Here is a 24,948-nt window from a genome sequence, read left to right on the forward strand (position 1 = left end):
TTCCTAATCTAATCCCCTCAGCATCACCCAACTTAATTTGACTACATTCCATTGTCCTCGTTTTGCTTTTGTTGATGTTCATCTTATATCCTCCTTTCAAGACACTGTCCATTCCGTTCAACTGCTCTTCCAAGTCTTTTGCTGTCTCTGACAGAATTACAATGTCATCGGCGAACCTCAAAGTTTTTACTTCTTCTCCATGAATTTTAATACCTACTCTGAATTTTTCTTTTGTTTCCTTTACTGCTTGCTCAATATACAGATTGAATAACATCGGGGAGAGGCTACAACCCTGTCTCACTCCTTTCCCAACCACTGCTTCCCTTTCATGCCCCTCGACTCTTATAACTGCCATCGGGTTTCTGTACAAATTGTAAATAGCCTTCCGCTCCCTGTATTTTACCCCTGCCACCTTCAGAATTTGAAAGAGAGTATTCCAGTTAACATTGTCAAAAGCTTTCTCTAAGTCTACAAATGCTAGAAACGTAGGTTTGCCTTTTCTTAATCTTTCTTCTAAGATAAGTCGTAAGGTTAGTATTGCCTCACGTGTTCCAACATTTCTACGGAATCCAAACTGATCTTCCGTGAGGTCCGCTTCTACCAGTTTTTCCATTCGTCTGTAAAGAATTCGCGTTAGTATTTTGCAGCTGTGACTTATTAAACTGATAGTTCGGTAATTTTCACATCTGTCGACACCTGCTTTCTTTGGGATTGGAATTATTATATTCTTCTTGAAGTCGGTGGGTATTTCGTCTGTCTCATACATCTTGCTCACCAGATGGTAGAGTTTTGTCATGACTGGCTCTCCCAAGGTCATCAGTAGTTCTAATGGAATGTTGTCTACTCCCGGGGCCTTGTTTCGACTCAGGTCTTTCAGTGCTCTGTCAAACTCTTCACGCAGTATCGTATCTCCCATTTCATCTTCATTTACATCCTCTTCCATTTCCATAATGTTGTCCTCAAGTACGTCGCCCTTGTATAAACCCTCTATATACTCCTTCCACCTTTCTGCTTTCCCTTCTTTGCTTAGAACTGGGTTTCCATCTGAGCTCTTGATATTCATACAAGTGGTTCTCTTCTCTCCAAAGGTCTCTTTAATTTTCCTGTAGGCAGTATCTATCTTACCCCTAGTGAAACAAGCCTCTACATCCTTACATTTGTCCTCTAGCCATCCCTGCTTAGCCATTTTGCACTTTCTGTCGATCTCATTTTTGAGACGTTTGTATTCCTTTTTGCCTGCTTCATTCACTGCATTTTTATATTTTCTCCTTTCATCAATTAAATTCAATATTTCTTCTGTTACCCAAGGATTTCTATTAGCCCTCGTCTTTTTACCTACTTGATCCTCTGCTGCCTTCACTACTTCATCCCTCAGAGCTACCCATTCTTCTTCTACTGTATTTCTTTCTCCCATTCCTGTCAATTGTTCCATTATGCTCTCCCTGAAACTCTCTACAACCTCTGGTTCTTTCAGTTTATCCAGGTCCCATCTCCTTAAATTTCCACCTTTTTGCAGTTTCTTCAGTTTTAATCTACAGGTCATAACCAATAGATTGTGGTCAGAGTCCACATCTGCCCCTGGAAATGTCTTACAATTTAAAACCTGGTTCCTAAATCTCTGTCTTACCATTATATAATCTATCTGATACCTTTTAGTATCTCCAGGATTCTTCCAGGTATACAACCTTCTTTTATGATTCTTGAACCAAGTGTTAGTGTGTTATGATACTGTAGCTAAAATACCTAACTCTATCAACAGTCGTCTTCATGATGAAAGTAGGTGAGCGACATATGCTATTCTTACAGCACACTTTTGCACAAACGAAAACTTTCTTAATTCCACACGGCATTTGTTGAATAAAAACAAGCAAAGTATGTTAACTTATTGATTTATGTTGCCTCAATGCTTGCAATGGCAATCAATTAAAAAGACAAAAATATAGCAAATTACAAGGATGGTCATAAGACCACACAGCTCAGAAGCACAGGAGAATGAGTTAAGGAATGAGATTAAACAAATACAATATGCATAGCAAGTTCATCACATTTTGTTTGAAATATTTCCTGTTTAGAGCAAGAAGAGCTACAAACTTACGGGCTTTCATCTCAGTGCCATCAGTGTGTCAGCATCGCAGAGTGATTCAACACTGTACTAAACTATACCAACTTTGGAGAAAGGTACACTTGCAATGAGTGGGCTCTGTGTGCTACAATACAAAGTACCACTTGATGTTGAGCCTGATGGAGACATATGACACACTGATAACTGTCAGGATGTCGCAGCTGTGTGATTTGACTTTCTGTTTACCACATACCCCAGTTCTTTCATTCAGTCACCTTCTTCCTGACAAATAAATGTAGGTAAGGCAGCCCCCATTTCAATATCCATTGAAAAGTGAATATTCTGATGGAAGGTGTTAGGAAGTTACACAAGATGTAAAAGTTATCTCTGCTATAAAAGGGTATCATCTACATGAACAAAGAAGCAAGAAGGTTTCAGTGGTACAGGAACAAGGGTTTGTTTTTCAAAACTCATAATAAAAGGATTAAGTTTGAATAATGCTCTATTTTAATATCTGTTCAGCTTCCAGTTCACAGTCTCTATTATGACCACCAACATATATCTTTAAAAAGGGTTGAAGTGATTTAATTGTCAACTTACAGCATAATATTTTATTACTTCATGTCTTAAAGAAAATTACTCTTTCCATTTGATTAGCAATGTGATTAACCATTCTGTTTCACCTTCTGTCATCAAAGGCTCCTTCAAGCAGCAGTGGAGGACAGAGGATTCCTCATAGCTACACTATCGGGCCATTCAAACAACTTGTCATTCAATAAAAAGTTTGTGGAGATTAAATTAGGCTGAAATAAACTGATCAGTCAAACAGAAATTCAATTAGCCGCAATGACTGTCAGCAAAACACGAATAAAAAAGTATCACACCCAATGAGAGAGAAAGTGTGCAACTTGTGTAAAAAAAAAGTCACAACTACTGAACAAGTTTTAAATGCCATGGCCCTCTATAAAGCCAGGTTGGATACTGAGAGAGCAAAAGATGGAGGAAATCACAGATTTCAATGTGAAACTTGAATCAAGTTAATGTCTAGGAATTTGTACACTTTTCAAAGAGAATATGACTGCTTAGAAGAAATTATTCTCTGCTGGCAGAATAATGATGAACAAAGAGATCTCCATTGGAAATTGTATAATAGAAAATTATTTAGGAAGTCTAGGCACATGTAGGTTATGACCATTTTGGAGCACAGAAGTACACAATGCATCTGAGAAAAATATTGTTATCTCTGAAGTCATTCCCAATTGATGGAATAAATACATATCATAAATTCAGTTACGTTGGCACATCCAACTACTGGGAAGATAAAGGAAATACAAAGGAACATTTATAATGGGCAAAGGACTTAGCAGAAAGGGTAACAACTGGGACTGCATCATTTTCACATGATTTTCTGACACACTGACAGTCAACTCTGACTGCTGAGGACTGATGGATAGAAGAAGAGGAATTTCGATGAATTGCTATACCAAATATGCCAATAAGCCGAAGATCTCACGGGGCTTTTGTGGATCAAAATTACCCTCCCCACATTGCACAGAAACAGAGATATCATGCCTTGTGTCCCAGTCCTCTTCCATCCTCTACATACTCCCCTCATGACTTAGCACCATCACGAACTGGAGCAAATGAATCATGTTCTCTGTCAGGGTTTTGACAACCTCTTGTCATGCTCTGATATAAAAATGTCCTCCCACCCTTCCCATAGTGGTATTATACTGCATACTCGATGTATGAAATATTGTTCTCCAGCCCCATTCCACCCCTGCTCTTAACCCCTGCCCCATGGCTCATATCCCAGTAAAGGACTTAGATGCAAGATCTGTCTCATACATTCTCCTGCTACCACCTACTCCAGTACTGTCACATACATTTCCTGTGGTTCTTACCACATCAGAAACAGGGCCAACTGTGAAAACAGTCATGCTGTCAACCAATGTAGCTGCATCCACTGGGTAGTACTCTACGTGGGCACAACCACTAAAAAGCTGTAAAGCTGTTTGTCTCACATTCCTACAGCCCCCCCCCCCCCCCCACATACACATACACACAAACACACAAACACAAACACACACACACACACACACACACACACACACACACACACACACACACACAGCTACTGTTTCTGGGCACCAAGGCCCAACTGCTTTTGTTCTTTACACGGACATTAGGGTTTACTATATTTGTGTAACTGCAGATATCTAAAAATATCTCTGACAATGTAATGTAATTGGATATATAAATAATCTACTCACCAAGCGGCAGTAGAACATGCACACAAAAATGGTATAATTATGCAAGCTTTTGGAGCCAGTGGTTTCTTCTTCCGCCAGAAGTGTTGAAGGCGAAGGAAAAGGGGAGAGTGAAAAGGACTGGAGGGTCTATGAAAAAAGGGTATATTTCAGAAAAGTCACCCAGAATTGTGGGTAGAATGGGAGAATGGGATGAGAAGAAAAGACTGATTGTTGGGGACTGCACTGGACAAGAATTGAGAACCTGAGAGCTTAAAGGTGGTAGACATTACTGCCAAAATATTGTGCACAAGTTAATAAGGGTGAAACTGGGGTAGGAGGGGGATGTTGAAAAATAGACAGGTAAGAAAATGAAAGATATTGACAACTAAAACAGAGTGAAGAAAGAAGTAATTACTGTGAAGACGTACTGAGGTGGAAGAAATTAATGTAAATTAGGGACAAGTGGATGGCGAGAAGCAAGGACATGTTGTAGTCCTATTTCCCACCTGTGGAGTTCTGAAACACTGGTGTCTGGGGAAAGAATCCAGTTGGCACGTGTGGTAAAACAGGCACCGAGGTCACGACTGTCATTTTGTAGAGCATACTCCGCAACAGGATATTGAGTGCTAGTATACACCCTATGCCCAATCATCCTAATTGATAATTTGGTCATGCCGATGTAAAAGGCCAAACAGTGTTTACATAATAGCTGGTATGTAACGGGTTGTTTCATAGGTGGCTTCCCCTTTGATAGTATATGTTTTGCCAGTTACAGGGCTGTTGTAGGTGGTGCTAGGAGGGTACATAGGGCAAGTCTTGCAATGGGGATGGGGTCACAGGGGTAGCAGCCATAAAGTAGGGAGATGCGTGCAGAAGGAGCATAGGGTCTGACAAGGATTTTGTGGACATTGGGAGGGTGACAGAAAGTTATTCCAGGTGCAGCAGGCAAAATCTAAGACACAATAGATCTCATTCCAGGGCACAATTTTAGGAAGTCACAGCCTTGTCAAAGTAGCTGATTAATACAGTCCAGACCAGGGTAATACTGAGTGACAAGCGGTGCACGCCTGAGGGTTTTTTTTTTTTTTTTTTTTTTTTTTTTGGGGGGGGGGGGGGATCAACTGTGCCAGGATTGGATGTGTTGGCCCGGAAAATCTGCTTTTGAACTAAAAATATCTCGTATTATATACATCTATAGGCCTAAATTACCACTGCCCAAAAGTTAACAAGTTTCCATCTAACTGCATGTTATTTGCCTTGTCCCTTGAAAATTGTACACTCAGTGCATTTTATAACTTAATTGTGTATTTTGACTGTAATGTATAAAAATGTTTCCTGTTAATTAGTACAAATTTCATATTGTTTGTCAACAATTATGAGGATGAAGAGTTTGAACTTCCACAGGAGAGTGGTTCTGGGGTGCTGTGCAGCTATTGTGATAAATGGCTTCATGAGGGAAAAGGGGGAGGGGACGCAGTGGTTTGGCAAAGGGTGAGCTAAATGAGACTTTTCTATAGTATTGCTGTGAGATGGAGGTTGCTTCATGTTTCAGTATGGCAAGTATTTGTCTTCGCATCCAACGGGAAGCTTCCATTGCCTTTGCCTATCAGGCACTGAATCGACAACTATACACTATTATAATTATTATTATTTGTTACTATACACAGTGATTGTTGCTGGTAACCATCCAGCATTCATGCTAAACTGCTGCATGAAGCAATCTCCAGTGCCAAGTACAAATATGTAAGCTTCTCCATGTGTCATCTGAAGATGAGCCTGAAAAGGCTTAGGATTTCTTTAAAATTAGGTATAGGGTCCCTAATTCTCAGTTTAGGAAAGTTGGAAACAGAACATGAATTGTTAAGAAGGGAAATACAGACATCTCTGTTGAGAAACCAAAACTTTTCTCCTCCACCCATCTCTCCAGCCTTCTAAGGATCAGTTTCACATCAGTCTTATAAATATTTCCTGGACCACATTTATTTTATCCGTCCTGTAGTTTCTGAAGGCACATATTTTAATCGATATATAGCAGATGACCAAAAAGTCAGTATAAATTTGAAAACTAAATAAATCACGGAATAATGTAGATAGAGAGGTACAAATTGACACACATGCTTGGAATGACACGTGGTTTTATTGGAACCAAAAAAATACAAAAGTTCAAAAATTGTCCGACAGATGGCGCTTCATCTGATCAGAATAGCAATAATTAGCATAACAAAGTAAGACAAAGCAAAGATGATGTTCTTTACAGGAAATGCTCAATATGTCCACCATCATTCCCCAACAATAGCTGTAGTCAAGGAATAATGTTGTGAACAGCACTGTAAAGCATGTCCGGAGTTATGGTGAGGCATTGGCGTCGCATGTTGTCTTTCAGCATCCATAGAGATGTCAGTCGATCACGATACACTTGCGACTTCAGGTAACCCCAGAGCCAATAATCGCACGGACTGAGGTCTGGGGACCTGGGAGGCCAAGCATGATGAAAGTGGCGGCTGAGCACACAATCATCACCAAATGACGCGCACAAGAGATCTTTCACACGTGGAGAGCCATATTCCATAAACATCGTACGTTCCAGCAGGTGTTTATCAGCCAGGCTGAAGATGATACAATTCTGTAACATATCGGTGTACCTCTCACCTGTCATGGTAGCAGTTACAAAACCAGAATCACGCATTTCCTCAAACAGAAAAGTCCCGATAACGGTAGATGTGGTAAATCCAACCCATACCGTGACTTTCTCATCATGCAATGGAGTTTCCACGACAATTCTAGGATTTTCGGTAGCCCAAATTCTGCAGTTGTGGGCGTTGACAGACCCTCGGAGCATGAAATGAGCCTCGTCGGTCCACAACATGTTACTCATCCAATCGTCATTTTCCGCCATCTTTTGAAACGCCCATACCGCAAATGCCCTCTGCTTCACTAAATTGCCAGGTAACAGTTCATGATGCCGATGGATTTTGTACGGATAGCATTGGAGGGTACGCCTAAGCACCAACCAAACAGTAGTGTATGGAATGCCGGTGCGACGTGTGACTGCACGAGTGCTGACTTCCCCGTACATAGACGAACCCGCTACAGTCTCCATTTCTTCCTGAACTGTCTCAGCAGCATTACGCCTTGTGCTCGGTCGGCCCCTTCGGGGTCTATCGTCTAAACAACCCGTGGCTTTGAACTTCGAAATCATTCTCGCCACACCTGCATTTGTCAACGGACATTTACCCGTTCAAATCTTCTTCCTATGGCGATAGGATCCACTAAAAGCGCCTTTTCAGGTAATGTCAACACGCTGCGACTGCTGGCGCATCTGATTCTCTCTCTCATTACAGCTCCTTTTATACACGATTGTCGTGCATAGTCACTGACGTTTTGCTGTCCAGCGCCATCTGTCAGACATTATGTGAACTTTGCTTTTTTTTCCCTACTAAGACCCCATGTCATTCCATGCATGTGTGTCAATTTTTACCTCTCTATCTACATTATTCTGTGGTTTATTAAGTTTTGAAATTTATACTGACTTTTTGATCACCCGGTATATTAAAATATTTCACTAATTAACCAGACTTCTATGAAATACTTCCAAAATATTCATGACCACAGGAATCAACAGTAAACCTACTCACATTATTCACATTATTATTATTATTATGAAACTTATGATGTTTTGTAAGTCTAACTCATTTTTAAAAAATATTTTATTGTGGGTGTACAGTACTTGAAAATCACTATTCGTCAAACAATGGAAAGTCCAGTATGGAAGAACAACAGTATAAAAAGAACAGATTGCTACTCACCTCACGATGGAGGTGTTGACATGCCGACAGGCACAATGGAAAATAACACTTGACATGTTCAGCTTTCAAACTATGTCCTCCGTCAGAAGTAGAAAAAACATCCACATTCACACAAGCACAAGTCACACACACATGGCCACTGTTGTCTCCAAGTGCTACAGTTCAACGGCAGCTGTATCTGAGATGAGCAGCAATCTGGCTGGGTTAGGTTGTGAGGGTATGGAAGAGGTGCTGGGAAGGGAGGAGGAGGGACAGCAGGGTAGGGGTGGGGGAAGATGTTAGTGCTACTTGTGGAAGTGTGCTGTGGAGGGGGCAGGGCGGAGGGGGGGGGGTGAGGGGAGGAAAGTGAAGCAGAGAAAGGGAAAGACTGTGTGTGTGTGTGTGTGTGTGTGTGTGTGTGTGAGTGTGTGTTGGTGGGATAGAAGGCTTGTGTAGTACTGGAATGGCACCACGGAAAGGGATAGGCAAATGGAGGACAGGGACTAGTGAAGGTTGAGGCCAAGGGGAACACGGGAATTAATGATGCATTCTAGAAAGAGTCCCCATTTCCACAATTCAGAAAAGCTAGTGTAGGTGGGAAGAACCTAGATGACACAGGCTCCACATCTGCTCCCAGTTCATTGTCCCATGGCTCAAATCCCTGCAAGCCCTATTCCATACATCCTCCCACAACCACCTAATCCAGTCTGTCACAGGCATCTCCTACAACATCAAAGGCAGTGCCAGCTGTGAAAGCAGCCATGTGATCTACCAACTAAACAGCAACCACTGTGTTGCTTCCTACCTGTGCACAACAACTAACAAGCTGTTTGTCTACATGAATGGCAACCACCAAACTGTGGTCAACAGACAGCTGGACCACCCAGTTGCTGAGCATGCGACCCCCACATGATGTGCTTCACTTAAATAACTGCTTCTTCCCACCAACACCGATTTTTTCTGAACTGCGCAAGTGGTACACTCCTTGCAAGATATTCTTTGCCCTCAAACTTCACTAGTCCCTGTCCTCCACCTTCCCTGCTCCCAGTCCAGTACTACACATGCCTTCTATCCAGTCAACACACCTATATAGGCCTTTCCACTTCTCTATTTTTCTCTTCTCCCCATCCCCTTTTGCTGCTCCCTTCCTGCTTGCCATGAGGAGGCACTGCTGTTTGCAACAATATTTCACACTGACACTATTGTTTCTGTCTTAGGTGTGCATACTGGTTTAGTCTGTGGCACAGCTTTGCTGCTACATTTACAGTGTAGGTTGTTGTGATTTCATCAGCTGTCACTCTTTGTGTGTCAGAACTGGTTTTTGCTTCATTGTTAGGTAAATGGCTTTACAAAAGTAGAGATGAATGACTTTACAAAAGTAGGAGGCTGGATGGGTCTTTTGGGTGACCTCGGTTTCCTGCACACTTTTCCTGGTGTATGAAGACTAGTTGTTTCCTGTTCCCAGCTGGACAGTACTGCAACCAATTCACACACACGGGTGTAGCTGTACAGGGATAATTTCCTTTGTGAGCAGCCACTCCACATCTCCCATCTGTCACCTGCTCTTTGCATCCTACAGTTGTGCACTCACAATGTTGTCATTTAAAGCACTGCATAGGGTTAGGTATAAAACGCCCACTCTTCAGGTTGATGAATTCTGCTGCAATTTACTCATGTAACTTGTCATACATAAAATGGCAGAATTAATGAGGGCTGTTTCCTTTTCAGGCTCATAGTTTATTCTTTTCATAACATTTCTGACCTCAGTAACACTTCACATTCGTTGGTGTCCAGATGCACCACAGTCTTGCAGCTGACTCCCACTGCTATAATTTAGAGTGGTATGTAGCCCTGTAATCACACCATATTCTCCTGGTGACTTGCTGTTTAGCAGCTTGCTGCCCCACCAGGAGTGTACCATTTTGCAGTTTCTTAATTGATTCAGTGATCCTTTGAATCTCTTCAGCGTTTATGTATGTAGAAGGAAGACAATTTACTGAACTTGCTTTCTATATTTTAATTACATTGTTTACTAATGAACACGGCTTGTTACTGACATTTCTCAACTGTTGACAGACTTCACAGGTGGATTATCTACACACTGCCTCTTTGTTGAATGGGTGTTTATTTTGATATCATTTGATTTAACCAGGGAGACAAAACAACAACAGTCTTAACACTCCCATTGCCCACATCAAAACTAAGTTTATTGTGTGGTATCCCTCCCTGTTATTCTAGTAAAGCCAGCTAGAGCCCTTGAAGAGTAGTACGGACCCTTTATTAGTTCTTCCCTTAGACACATTCTCCAGGATGACACGGTTTGTCTGGAAAGTAATGTGCCTTTTTTTAAATTCATTGATTGGATAGGTTCAATAACTTAAAATTCTTCAAGTTATGACCCTTCTGCATCAACACATTCTTGCCAACATGGTTTCCATGCATCATAAGCTCTTTGTAACCCCTCAACCACGATGCTCTTCAGCAAAGGCTTCGATGTAGCTCACAACATGTTGCCCACCTACTCCAGATGCTTTCCTTTGAGATTCCTTTTCAGCTCATGACAGAAGAATAAGTCCACTAGGGTCAGGTCAGGACGGTAGGTTGGTTCCGGCACCATTGTCACACCAATCCAGGACAGATAGTCCTTGATAACAAAGGCAGCACGAGCTGGCACTTTGTCTTGGTGCAGTTTCCACGAAGGGCAGAACTCCTTTTGGAGGTGGCTGATCCTGTGATTCAGTGTCTGGAGCATTTCCTTGTAAAACAGAAACCTGCTGGTCTTGCCAGAGGTACGAACTCACGGTGCACTGGCCCCTTTGCTTTATTTTCTTTTCTTTTCCTTTCTTCTTTTAACTTAAAAAAAAAACACAAATGAGCACAGAATTCATCCAGGACTTACTCTTGCAAGTCTTCTTCTGGCACAGTCCTGAAGTCAGGTGCCATTTTGCCCTCTACCTCTTTGACTATGGATTGTACTGAAACACCTGTGACTTACCCCAAGTGATCATGTTATCCAGGAAATTGGGATCAGCTTCACAGAGTTGCCTGAGTTCTTCAAACAATTCCACATGGTGTTGTTTTTGTGCATCAATAAAAACTCTGGGCACAGGTTCTGCACAAATCTTCTGCATGGCCAAGTCCTCCAATACAATCTGACAAACAAGTGTTTTTGGAAATTCCAACAATTTCAACATCAAGCAAATACTTATTCAAAGATCTGAATTCAGGAACTTGTGCACACGAGTTACATTGTTGTAGGTTTGTGTTGTTGACGGGTGTCCTGCATGGGCCTCACCAACCTGTTCAGCAGCAGTCTGGAAAGGAAATTGTCTCTGAAGGCTTCCTTAACCATTCCAAAGACTTCCAGAGGGGTCTTGTTGAACTTCACACAAAAATTTAGCACATAGCATTGCTCTAACATTTTCTCCATCTTAAGTTTTAAGTGACCATTAGGTAGAGGTTCATGGAAGAAGCTGTCCCAACCACCCATGAGCACAGACACAATTTAGTGACCTACTACTGGAAAGCTAAGGGTCGCCTCTATCCTTCCCAGTCAGTCAGACTGCTCTGCAGCATATAGCAGTGTCAGAAAAAAGTCTAATGCATCATTTGAGGAACACACCTTGCACTGACTCAAATATTTGCTATTTTTTCGCCTCCAGTGTTACGCATTGGGAGATTGAATATGTTGCAGTTTCATCTCCCACATCATATAGTCTGTACTTAGGAGCTTCTTTCTTTATACTTGTGGGTATTAACCCTTTCCACTCCAATGTTGAGTGCCACTCGACATCGCGAAATTTGTTTTCCGCTCCGATGTCGAGCCTCATTCAACACGACTTTTCGAAGCTCTCGGACTTATTTTGCGTCTACTAGGCATTATTGTTGCAGTGTGCTGCCATCTAGGAGAACTAGTGTTAACTCGGTGTCGAACAGTAGCAGCTGTGTTAAGTCAAAGATTGTAATTATTACGTTCAAGTCCACACGCTAGAAATGGCTAGTTCTTCACGTACAGTCCTTTCTGAAGAAGAGATTTTACATCTTTTAGAGCAATCTGTAAGTGAAAACGAGAGTGAAAATGATTTTGGTTATGATAGTGATTCATTTCAAAACAATTCGAGTGACAATGACGAAGAAAACAGTGACAATGTGCATGTTTCTAGTGATTCAGCAGAGGATTTGTGGCGAATGTGGAGCGACATTGACACTGACTTCACAGATTTTTCTTTTGACGAACCAAAGTGTGGTTTTATAACAGAAAGTGGTGCTGTTCCATCATCACCCGTCGGATTCTTTCAATTAATTTTTACAGATAACCTATTTCAACAAATAGCAGATGAAACAAACAGACATGCTACATCAAAAATACGTAAAGTGACACCACTTCCACAACATTCTGCATGGTGGGACTGGAGAAATGTTACCATGGAAGAAATGAAATGCTTCCACGGTGTGCTACTGAATACGGCATTACAAAAGTGTAAGAACTTTCAGGACTTTTTTTCAAGAGAATGGTTACAATCATCCAACTTCTTTCCAGACTATTTTAGTCACCGACGATTTATGCAAATTTTCTGGGCACTTCATGTTTCTAATCCGACGAGTGCTAACATGTCAACAAGTCAGGTTCAGTCATGTCTCAGTAAAGTGACAAATGTACTGAATTACTTGTCTGGCACGTTTCTTGAAATTTATCGACCAGATCAGTATTTAGCTGCTGATGAATCTACAGTATCGTTCAAGGGTCGTGTATTATTCAAAATGTACAATCCTCAAAAACCAACAAAATGGGGACTCAGAGTTTATGTAATTTCGGATTCATCAAATGGTTATATCTTCAGTTTGAGACCCTATTTTGGCACTGTAACAACTGAGTCATTGATTTGTCCACACTTGAATTTTTCTGAGAGAATAGTTCTTCAGCTGCTAGCTAATATCAGAAATGCTACAGGGCAATCAGGGTATCATTTGTACACTGACCATTTTTATACAAGTGTTGCATTAACTGATGAACTGTTGAAACAGAACATGCATCTCACAGGAACGATTCAGGCCAATCACAAAAACCTTCCAGGTGCAATCAAGAAAGGAGCTCTGCGTCTAAGGAAGCACGAAATAAAATGCCTCCGCAACAACAAAATTATGGTTCTGGCAAGGCAAGATAAACGAACAGTTCTCATGCTTTCTACAAAAACCAATAACTCAGTGTCACTTATAGAAAGGAGAAACCGAAAGGAAAGGGAAGAAATAAAGAAACCAAATGTGATTATTGATTATACTTCAAAGATGGGTGGAGTTGATTGATCTGACCATTTTATTTCCAGTTACGGTTTTCTAATGAAAAGTCTCAAGTCGTGGCGAAAACTATACTTCTGGCTGTTGGAGCTAGGACTTGTAAACAGCTATTTATTATACAAGAACCACTGTGAGAAAAATAACTTGACAATACCATCTCAGAAAGCATTCCGTAAAAGTGTTACAAGAGGATTAGTTGCCGAAGAAAGAACTCAAGGACAGAAACGAGGATGTCGTTCAACTTCTGATGACGAGGAATGCTTGAATGGAAAGTTTCACATTATCAACAAGCTTCCTGGGAACAAGCATAAGGATTGTGCAGTGTGTTCAGACAGAAAAAAGAAAGGTGGCAGGCGTGAAACTGTGTATTACTGCGAAACATGCTCTCCACCCTGAAGTTTTGTACTGTAAAAGCTTACGTAAATATATGAATGAAAGCACACATTTTGTTTTAATGTATACCCCAATTGTTGGCCAGCAGCCACATTGTTTCCACAAAGAGATCCACGAAAATCTCTGCGGTGCACTGCCGCCCAGGCGGCGGCGATTTAAATAAGAGCATGTGGAGCCACCGTGTGTCTGCCTTACGGAGTGCACAGGGTTAATACTGCCCAATAGACCACCTAAACTGCTGGGAGGGTTATTAATTGACATAGGCTCCATTTAGAGCCTCTAAGCAGTTAGGCAAATAAGTGTTCACCTACAAATAGCCCAACTTGCCTTGATAACCCTTATATGACCAACATTCTGCAGGTTCCGCTGAGGTTGCCATCTACAAAGCACAATCTAAGCAGTTAGGCCTAGATCGCTGTTCTCTGACAACAACATTCCACCTCAGTGCCACACAGTGGTTGCTGAGGCGTGCCCAGAGTTTAATTAAAGAAGACTGGCAGGACTTGCAAGTCACCAGCTGAGGAACCTTGGATTCATCACACCCATACTCAACCAATGAAGGAGAGGTGTTTGTCATTTGGTGAATGACGACAGCACGATATTTTACTTTATTACTCCAGTGTTCTGCAATGATCTTCCTATCACATGCTGATACTCACTCTTGGTCATCAAGGGAAAGAGAGAAGTGGAATTTGCTGAATTACATACCTGCTGGTACCATGAAGACTGTTTTATTGTGAAACTGCTATTTTCATCTCTAAAACAGGATGCATACATTTTTCACAACTAACAAATAAGACATTACTTACATCCTTTTGATAGCAGCTTATTAACTGATATTTTGCACTATATGTTTTCAACAACATAGACACATTCATAAATGATTATTAATTTTTTCTTACCTGAAAAACTGAAGTCAATGTTCTGCTTCAACATAGAAACACAGCAGTGGAGCAAATAAGAAATTAACTGCTATACATTGCTTGCCAAAATCTACATAAATTTAGCGTCATCTAAATACGAACACTATGGCTACCTGGTGGTTTTTACACTCTGTAAGAGAATTATTGATTTCAATACATAAATACGGACATACTGACCTAGGAACGGTTGTTTTTAATAATGAATTGCTTGGGCTGGAATTCTGAACTTTATAAGAAGCAACTTCTGATGGAACGGTGCAGGCATCACGTTGGTTTGACAAAGAGCGCAATGTATTCGTTGCTCGATGGACAGCAGTGTACTGAACCATTTGCACTGCAGGCATCTGCTTGTTCCGTTTGCTTCTGTAAAGAACGATCATGTATTAAATTCTTCTTTTTACATTGATTTCACTATCTGAAGAAAATTTATCCTTGACCTGGGACAAAAAATTAATGTGGATGTACTCTATGTTTTGGATATGAAAGAGTGTCTCAAAAATTGGAATAATGAACACAGCACTCCACCGAACTACAATCAAAGTAGTGGTTGGGTGAGGCAATAGTTACCAATTGCACACTTCACCTTGGTCTCACTCTGATTGGTAAAAGTCAGCTGACTTCGTGCTGTTCTGGAATGTTCATGCTCGGTACCAACCTTAGCTATGTAATATTGTGTGCCCAAGCAATAAGTGGCCATTGTGAATATAGTGCTGATTTGTGTATGGTGTTGTGCACAGTGATTTGTCAATACTATTTACAAAAAGGAGCAAAGAAACTGTACCTGGTCCTTCTAGTAACCTGCCAACAATTCTCAGCTCACTTCTGTGATGCATTAATTTATTACATGTTCATTTCTTTTTTAAGCTATAAGCTGGCTGCTTTGAGAGAAGAGGTGTGGCTTAGCCCAGCAGCCAAGGTGTTATGAGCCGATCCCAAGCTTTTGTTCCCACCATCCTCCATGTAGGTGCCAATTAAAATGTGCAATTAGCATTCCAGTCCTCAAATTCCTTCATCTATAGCTGTCAATGAGAAACTGTTCCCTTCGTCTGTGAGACTATTTCTACAGTAATTTTCACTGTGGTCTCCAAGTAGCACTAAAGCACAATAACAGTTCTTGAAAATGTGCCTCTCACTGGCATATCTTACGTGACAACACTGTGTTTGATTTGCACAGCTCCAGCCAGCTCCTGATCAACAATGGAGCACTGCCTCTTACTTAGCTATAGAGCTGTGGGAAAGCAAAGGTTCGAGGTGGGTGCTGATGCAAATATACTATTTGTCCAAAGATTTCAGATTTCTGCAGAATGGAATCCTTCCTTTATTGACCCTCAACTGCCACTTATACTCCTCTCAAGTGTAGCACCATTATAACAATGGAGTAAAAATCCTTCACAATTATACCAATCTGATTGAATACCTATTGCAACATGCTCAAAAATGTTTAGTGCATGTCAACTCAATTTTTCTGTCACCATGTGGTAAAATAACTTGATATTCATGAAAGGAAAAAAAGAATTTAGGATTGTTCCATAATATTAACTTTTACTGATGGTGCCTGATTGTGGTCTTATAGGCCAAAAAATGATAACCAAGACAAATAAATATTAATCAATGTGTCAATAGCCTCTAACAAGAAATAAAATTAAATTTATTAGGTATCACTTCATTTGCAATAAGAGGACAAATTTTAAAAAGAAATTGTAGAAAAAAGATAGTCATTGTCTATTTCCTCTTAAGCTGTAAATTTAAAGATATGAGGTTTCAGATTACCAAACTGACTATAGTACTTGAGTGACAATACAACAAAATCTAATGGGAACATACAAGAATGGGGCGAAGCAAAAAGGTGTGATATACCATTTAAAGTGAACTGATCATTCTTACCACAGCTAAAAATGTTACTATACATCATGAAAAAACAATGTTAATCTCACAAGCAACTATTCCACAATGAAATCCCATACCAGTAAACTGGCTACTGAACAAAGAAATTTTGTATGAAAGTAAAAATTAACACTGATTGTGCATCTGTTATAATATGACTTATTTACGTTTGTGGTACAACTGAAGAAAACTCTTCAGGGTGGTGAGAATACAGAACAATAGTGGTAAATTGTACACAACACTGCTTATCAGTTATAGACATATGATAATATCAGTCCACATACTAATTCTTCCATTTTAGGTACTTGACACATTGATATTCAGTATCTGCATTTGACTGCATAACAACTTGCACTTCACAGCAATAATGGGTACCTGTGGCTTCACCCACTTTTATTTAGTAGGATGAAGGTGCACAAATGAACACACATGTGACTTTTGTTTCATTATATTTGACGCAATACCAAAAATTATAAAACGAAACTATGTTAAGGACAAAGAAACTGGCTTGCACCTGCCTTGCTGGTAAGTGGTGACATATTGTGTGAAGAGAGAATGGAACTTGAGATGGCACATCCAGGATTTGCATACAATAAACTTGAACAACATACACACCCATGTGTGTGTGTCTTGTTGTAATGCTAGCAGTTCGAGCAGTGAATGTTATGACAGTCACGAGAGTGCGTTTTGATGGCTGAGGGGCCATGCCAAGCCAGACAAGCTTTGGGGGCTCTGTCAGTAGGTGGCAGCATCTTTGACCAGCAATGATTGGCAGAACTTAAAGCATGAGAAATCCTGACTGCAGACACAGGCTGTGCAGTGGGAAAACCTGACTATTTGAATGAACTGGGGAGGGTAGCTACCATGACCAAACCAACTGAATAAAGAAAATATGAAAGAAGAGAAACTCTAAATAAAAACTAAACCAAACCAATGACAGAGAAGCCACTCACATGGTTTTAAAGACAAAAAATAGATGAGGGCATGAGTGAAGATGCCCACTTGCTATGAGATATAGTTTACAAGTATTAAATGTTTTGGATATAAAATGATCTTTAAAAATTAACAACTCGCTAATGCCTTAAGAAATTCATACAATGGATAGGTCTCAGTGAATACTATTAAGCTGTTATAATAGGTTTTCTGTGAATACTATATATTTCACATTACACGCTGAACGTATCTAAAACATGAAATAGTGAAAGTAGTGGTTACATTAGTAAATGGAGGTATTTACAGATGTATGACTGTAAATAGTTTAACATTTACTAGTGATGCAATGATGCAAAATAGTGCACAAAAACTCTATTTGTGAGAAAACCATTAAATGAGAAGAATGGACAGCGTTGAAAAGCTAATGAAATCCAAATCCATGTGTAACGTGTATACATATCATTAAATTTACAATTTCTGTATGCTTTTGGGAGTCAGATATATGGGAACTGGACTTACATCAGCGTGAGGGTATAATTAATGACTGACATTTTTGTGTGGGGACTTAGATTTTGACAGTCATTTGGAGTGGAATTCACAGACAGATAGGATGTATGTGCAGCTGGATGTTGCTGCATGTGTGCATTTAGTCATGGCCTTGTAAAAATTTTGCATGTGATGATTATGAGATCTCTGAAATGTTTTTAGCTTGTGTGGACTTAGAAAAATTCACATTGAGTAAATTAATTGGTTGGACACGTAAATATTTTTCACGTGTTGATCGCAAAGACTTTGAGACATTTTTTCAGCATGAGGACGCTGAATAATTTCAGGTTAGGGAACTTAGTCTAAACTTCTGAGCCCTGTTCTCATTAGTTTGCAATCACAGAACTTCAACTTAGAAGTGTGCTGAAGCACTTTAAATCATTTTCATGGATTTCTGAAAGGTTAAGTGAACAAGTGACACTGGTCAACTTACTTAGATTCTCACACTGACAAATATTATGTTAATAATAATCTATTGTGAAAAATGTGAAAGGATATTTTGTTCATTCTTTTTTGCAATAAACTCAGTCTGCGAAAACGTTAAATCACTGTGAGAAGTAACAATTATTACATACAAATTCCTGCCCTTACAGATTTATTAAACTTGTGACTGATTTCATTTTGGGTTAATGAGGTGGATGCATTGGTTGACCCCTGGATAGTGATGTAGCTAATATTTTGAAATCCAACTACACTTAATGAACAGTGTTTTTCTTGCTTTATTTAACTTTTATTCATGATGATGCATGTGCGGACTCATTAGTTGATCTCTGGTGTTGCAACAGTGGTTAACTTCACTATTAGTCACTTATCTTTCTGACAGCAAGCAGCAAGAAGAGCAGTGTGAACATTCACTATCATTTTTATATAAACAAATATTACCCCACTACAGTGCAAACTGCTACTCCACATATAATGTCAATAATTATTATACAGTTACAAGAAAAAGAAAATGCTACAGAGATGCTAAAGAGAAAAAATTGAGAATAAGACATATATTTACAAGTGTTATGTGCAGAACAGTTGCTTTTGTGTTCCTTACAAAGTTTCATTTAATAGGTTTAGATGACAAGTATAATGTATGCATTCTTTATTTGCTTATCTATTATAATGCATTAAGCAAAAATTTAACACTACTTTTCACACAACTGGTGAAATTCAAGATGTGAATAATATAAATAATGTGTTATTTTACCCTTTTATCTCCTACAGAACCATTTAATTTGTTCCAGGTTGTTTTTTCTCTCAATGGAGCTGACACGTAAAGCACAACTTCGTGGACAAGGCACTCACCACCATTCCTCTTATCCACATGGAGTCAGTCTACTAAGAGAGTGGCCACTAACACAATTAAACATGCCTAGAAATGATATGCAACAAAACAGCTACGTCAAAACAACACACTGATTATCATGCAAAAATGTTAAAACAGAAGATTGACTATCATGCAAAAAGTGTGTATTCTATCTTCACATACTTTGTTAAATAGCAGTTTAAGTCAATACAAAACTACAGTAAGCAAATAAAACATAAATAATCATAACACTATGCCAACCAGAGGCATTAAATATGCGGTCTTGAATCAGTTACAACTCCTTAACACAAATAGCTATGTAATTCGTTGTATCTTTATTCTTTTACTTTTTTAGTTAGATTTTGGCATCATATGTATTATCAACACTGCAGTACATAAACAACTTGGCTACAAATTCTGCCTGTTACATGTTTCTTAGCTGGTCATGAAAATGGGAAGAGCTGAAAAGGATGTACAAAAAAAGTAGTAGTTAATGTGAGCTTTCCCTGCAACTTCTTCTTTCTCTTTCCTTTGTGCATTTCTCTACAATATTCAGTATTATTTGATCAATCAGACACAACTGTTTCAGAAATTTATCCAGCATTTGAATTTTCACTTTCACTCTATCTTCATACTACACTTACCCCACCTTCACAGGTAAGGCAACATAGACACTTCACAGAAGATACTTCTTAGTGACTGAGCTATCCGGGCGTGAATCATGACCTGCCCTCAATGCCTTAATTCCGCCACTATCTATCTCCTACATTTTTCTGTAGGGATTAAATAATAAAACAGCAGTAGCTTGTATTTTCTGTGATTTATACAAGATATTTGACTGTGTGAACCACAACACTTTGTTAAAACAGTTGACATATTGTTATGTTATCAAGCAGCTAACAAATGGCTTACATCATCCTTAAGAAAAAGAATGTTACACAATTCATTAACTGTAGATGAGGCTTTAGCTGACTGGGCATAAATCATTAATGGAATGCCATAAATTTCAAATTTCTCATACACATAAGTGATGTACCATTACATACATATCAGGCAGAATTAATTCTTTGTGCAGATGCCTAATGATATAAAATGTCTAACAGAAAATGATGCTAAACTTCAAAGTAAGCTAAGAGTGTTCCTTCTGGATAACTTCATCTATTCCATATATAAGCTTATGCACTAAAATCTTGTAATTAGTATTCCTTAATTTTGAAATAAGTGTTTAACAAGACGATGATGGGTGAGCACTGCCCATTATTCCTACTGTACACATTTGTGTAATGAACACTGTAACCCCACAACATGATCTCACAGCCCATTAAGAAATGTAAGGAAGCAAAATACTGTAAATTACTTGTCTCTATTCAGTAGTTCAAGCAAACTGAAAATTTGGTTGAATTGAGATGTTTAAATGGCTACAGAACATGTTTCTTCCAGTTTGAATTCTGATGAATAAGTACACCAATAAAATTTTAAGGTTATGCTTTAGTTATTAGCTCTTGTCAATGTACTACATTTATCTTTAATGTCATACCTTTGGATGCACAAACTGCGTTTTATCCTACAGAAAACTAGTCAATAATTCTTATACAAAAACATTATGTGCAGCTTATTTCTTTTGCTTTATGTCCCTCTGGATTAAATATAACAGTTGCATTATTACACAGAAAGTCATTCCACATGTTATGTATTAAATATAAAGATTTATATAAAGGGGAAACAGTAGTGGGTTTACAACTAAACCTTGTGGTGCTCCGTGCTCCATTACTGACTGTTGCCCAATCATAAACATTCACCAGTTCACATCCAATGAATTACACAACATTGGTTTCTCCACTGTCTTGTCTATTACAGTTTCAGACATTCATTGGCTACGTCAATCCGACCATAAAATATCAGTTTCACTAATAAAAATGCTGAGATTTACACAGTCAAATGACTTTCATCGGTGGCAGCAACTCATTCTGTTTTATTATTTCATTTTTTTTTTGTAAAATTATGTGAATGAACATGAAAATGGTATTCATAGTTGACAAACCATTCTGGAATACAAATAGTGATTCAATGAATACTGTATTACTGCCAATTGCAACTTGTGACACACATGATAAGTAATTTATATTATATTCAATCTGTAGTCCAATCAAAATGCCAAACTGCAGTTGATTTTTCACCTTTACTTAGTTCTTATCTCAAATGGAGGAGGATATTTACCATAAGAACATGTACAAAAATGTTTGTATAAACTCTGACGAAGATAACATGACATAATGAAAGCTTTGGATCAAGGCAACCAGGTAGATTCAGTGTTTCTTGAATTCTGAAAAGCACCTGACTCAGTACCACACCTACACTTATCGTCAAAAGTGCGATCATATGGGGTATCAAATTAAATTTGTGATTGAATTGAGGACTTTTTGGTAGAGGGGACACAACATGTTATCATGGGTAGTGTGTCATTGTCAGATGTAGAAGTAACTTCAGGTGTGCTCCAGGGAAATGTGTTGGGACCCTTGCTGTTCATGCCATATATTAATGACCTTGCAGGCAATGTTAATAGTAAAATCAAGCTTTTTGCAGATGATGCAGTTGTCTATAATGAAGTGCTGTCGGAGAGAAGCTGCATAAATATTCAGTCAGTACATGATAAGATTTCAATGTGGTGCAGGGGTTGGCAACTTGCTCTAAATGTTCAGATATGTAAAATTTTGCATTTCACAAAACAAAAAAATGTAGAATCCTATAACTATAATATCAGTGTGTCACTGTTGGAATCCACCAACTCATACAAATACCTGGGTGTAACAATTTGTAGGGATATGAGATAGAATGATCACAAAGGTTCAGTCATGGGCAAAGTAGGTGGTAGACTTTGATTCATTGGTAGAATACTGGGGAAGTGTAATTAGTCTACAAAAGAGATTGCTTACAAATCACTCATGTGACAAGTTCTAGAATATTGCTCAAGTATGTTGGACCTGTAGTAGATAGAACTAACAGGGGATATTTAATATATAAAGGAAATGGCAATATGAATGGTCACAGGATTGTTTAATCTGTGAGAGAGTGTTACAGAGATACTGAAGGAACTGAACTGCCAGATTCTTTGAAGACAGATGTAAGCTATCCCGAGAAAGTCTATTAACAAAGTTTCAAGAACAAGCTTTAAGTGATTATCTAGGGGTATACTACAACCCTCTACATACTGTTCACATGGGGATCATGAGGATAAGAGTAGAATAATTAATTCTTGCACAGAAGCATTCAAACAATCATTGTTCTCACACTCTATAAGTGAATCACACCCTAATAACTGGCACAATGGGATGCACCTCATGGTGGTTTGCAGAGTACAGATGTAGATGTAGAACGTGAAATTCTAATTTGAAAACTATTCCACTGTTATATTCCCCTACACTTTTATATCAAAAGTGTAGACCGACAGTAATACAGTTTAATCATGTTGCGAAGACGCGGGCCACCGGCAGTACACCCAATTCTACGACATGACAGTAATTCAGTTCATTGAATTATAAACCTAATGCCAATATTACAAAGCAGCTATTTCATACTATCACATGATTTATGTACCCTTGCATCAGGTAGATGAGTCAGAAATATGAATACCAACTTTCACAAGCAGGTTCAATCATACCAGGTTTTTGCAGTTATGCATCTGTAAATATTGTATTTCTAGTTTTTCAGATAGTTAATAGGGAAAATTACTGGACATAACACATATTGAAAAGCAAACTGATATATGCAGTAAAACAACTTAGTAGTATTAAGGAGTGAATTCTATGTTATATGGCATTCCATCTCTTCACTCTATTTCTCTCTCTCACCTCAATAATTGTTCAAATATATCAAACAGTGACTCAAAGTATTCATCTGATTCATCAAACCTGTCAAGAAGGAATATCAAAACAATATGAAAACATATGAAATATGATCAAACTCTGTAACTAATATCAGGACTAAAATGATAATAAATGTTGTCTATGAATGACATAAAATCAAATAATGGAAATTTGAGGCAGGAATATCAACAATGCAGGAAAAGATAGAATGTACTTACCACAAAGAAGGCACATTAAGTTGCAGACAGATACAATTAAAGTTCACATCCATAAAGCTTCCGGCCACAGCCTGGATCAGTAAGGAGAAATACACACTATTCATACGCACAAGCAAGTGTATCTGACACTGGAATTGGTGGTCATGAGTGCATCAGGTGTGCTTACTTGTGTGTATGACTGGCATGTGTCTCTCTTTTGCTGTTGAAGGCTGAGGCCAAAAGCTTTACGCAAGTGTCCTTTAATTGTGCCAGTCTGCAACTTACTGTATCTTCTTTACGGTAAGCAGCAATCTATCTTTTCCTACATTTTTAATGTCATAAAATCATTATACGAGCCCACGAACATTGTTACTAGTCAATATAATAGTCCATCTTGGATGGAACACTACTTAAAATAATGGAAAGGCAACAACTCACCTTTAGCAGACATATGCAGTGTATAGATATGTTACAGAACACAGCTTTTGAGTCTTGGCTTTACTTCTGGCATAAAGTATACACATTCACAATACACACACAACCAGTTGGACAACCAAATGCACAACAGTGCAGCCACAACAACACTGCCAACATTGATTGCTATTTTTATTTTTTAAAAATATATACACCTTCTCACGTTTCAGCCACAGCCATTCTCAGGACCACATAAAAAATCTTGATCCATTGTATCTTGACAGTTCTCATATACACTTCTATCACAGACTAGTTGATGGCACAAGTGCACATAGGCTACTCTACAGAACAAGTATACGTCAGAACTGACAAGATAAAGTGTATCAACATTTTAAATGATGTGATTCTAAATATGGCTGTGACTGAAACACATTATGGTGAATAACATTAAATAAGAATAGTGATCGAGATGGAGAATTATAGTGACTCAAAATAAATTCATGACAAAAGATGAGCATACACAAAACATGCTAAAAGAACAATTACCATCATATTTACAAAAAATCATACAGCTGCGTCAAAATAATTCTCTCTGATTAAAGCAACATTTTGCAAGAGAATTTAAGTTAGTTGTATTACTAAATAAGAACTCAGTGACACGAATGTGCAGATGCAAAATGTGCAGATGGGAACTCTCCCTGCAATTTATCCCAGGTTCCCGTAATCCTCCTAGTCTCGGCCTTCAGTAGTCATTGTCCTTCACTCACCTATCCCTTCCCTGTTCCCACTCCTACAAACAGCACTTTGCTGTCCCCTACCTCTAACTTGCCCTCCCTCCCCCTCTCAACCTCAGCCTCCTCCTTATCCCCATCATCCAGACTGCATCTCCCATTATGCACAGTTGCTTGCAGGTTGGCCTCGGCAGCCAGAGACAGTGGTTATTTGCAAGTGATTTGCATTTACATGAGAGTGTTCGTATGTTGTCTATTTCAGAAGAAAACCTTCTGGCCAAAAGCTTATGTGTTCAGTAGTCTTATCATTATTTCATTCCAGATTTTCCATTGTCTGATTTATAGAAATTTTGGATTTAAAGATAGGCATGTGAAA

General features: G+C 38.9%; 1 protein-coding gene across 2 annotated transcripts in view; it reads right to left on the minus strand.

Moving 5' to 3' along the window:
- LOC126253670 (epsilon-sarcoglycan) overlaps positions 1–24,948 on the minus strand; it is a 108,458-nt gene that overhangs the window by 9,305 nt on the left and 74,205 nt on the right. Inside the window, exons 7-8 of one of the 2 annotated variants that reach the window (XM_049955191.1) lie at positions 23,216–23,275; positions 14,888–15,073 (exon numbers count right to left, since the gene is read on the minus strand). In XM_049955191.1, coding sequence (XP_049811148.1) covers positions 14,888–15,073; positions 23,216–23,275 — 246 coding nt within the window. The remainder of the gene's footprint in view (positions 1–14,887; positions 15,074–23,215; positions 23,276–24,948) is intronic. The other variant, XM_049955192.1, reaches the window with a different exon arrangement.

Source organism: Schistocerca nitens, chromosome 4 (assembly GCF_023898315.1).
Source record: "Schistocerca nitens isolate TAMUIC-IGC-003100 chromosome 4, iqSchNite1.1, whole genome shotgun sequence".
NCBI classification, from domain to species: domain Eukaryota; kingdom Metazoa; phylum Arthropoda; class Insecta; order Orthoptera; family Acrididae; genus Schistocerca; species Schistocerca nitens.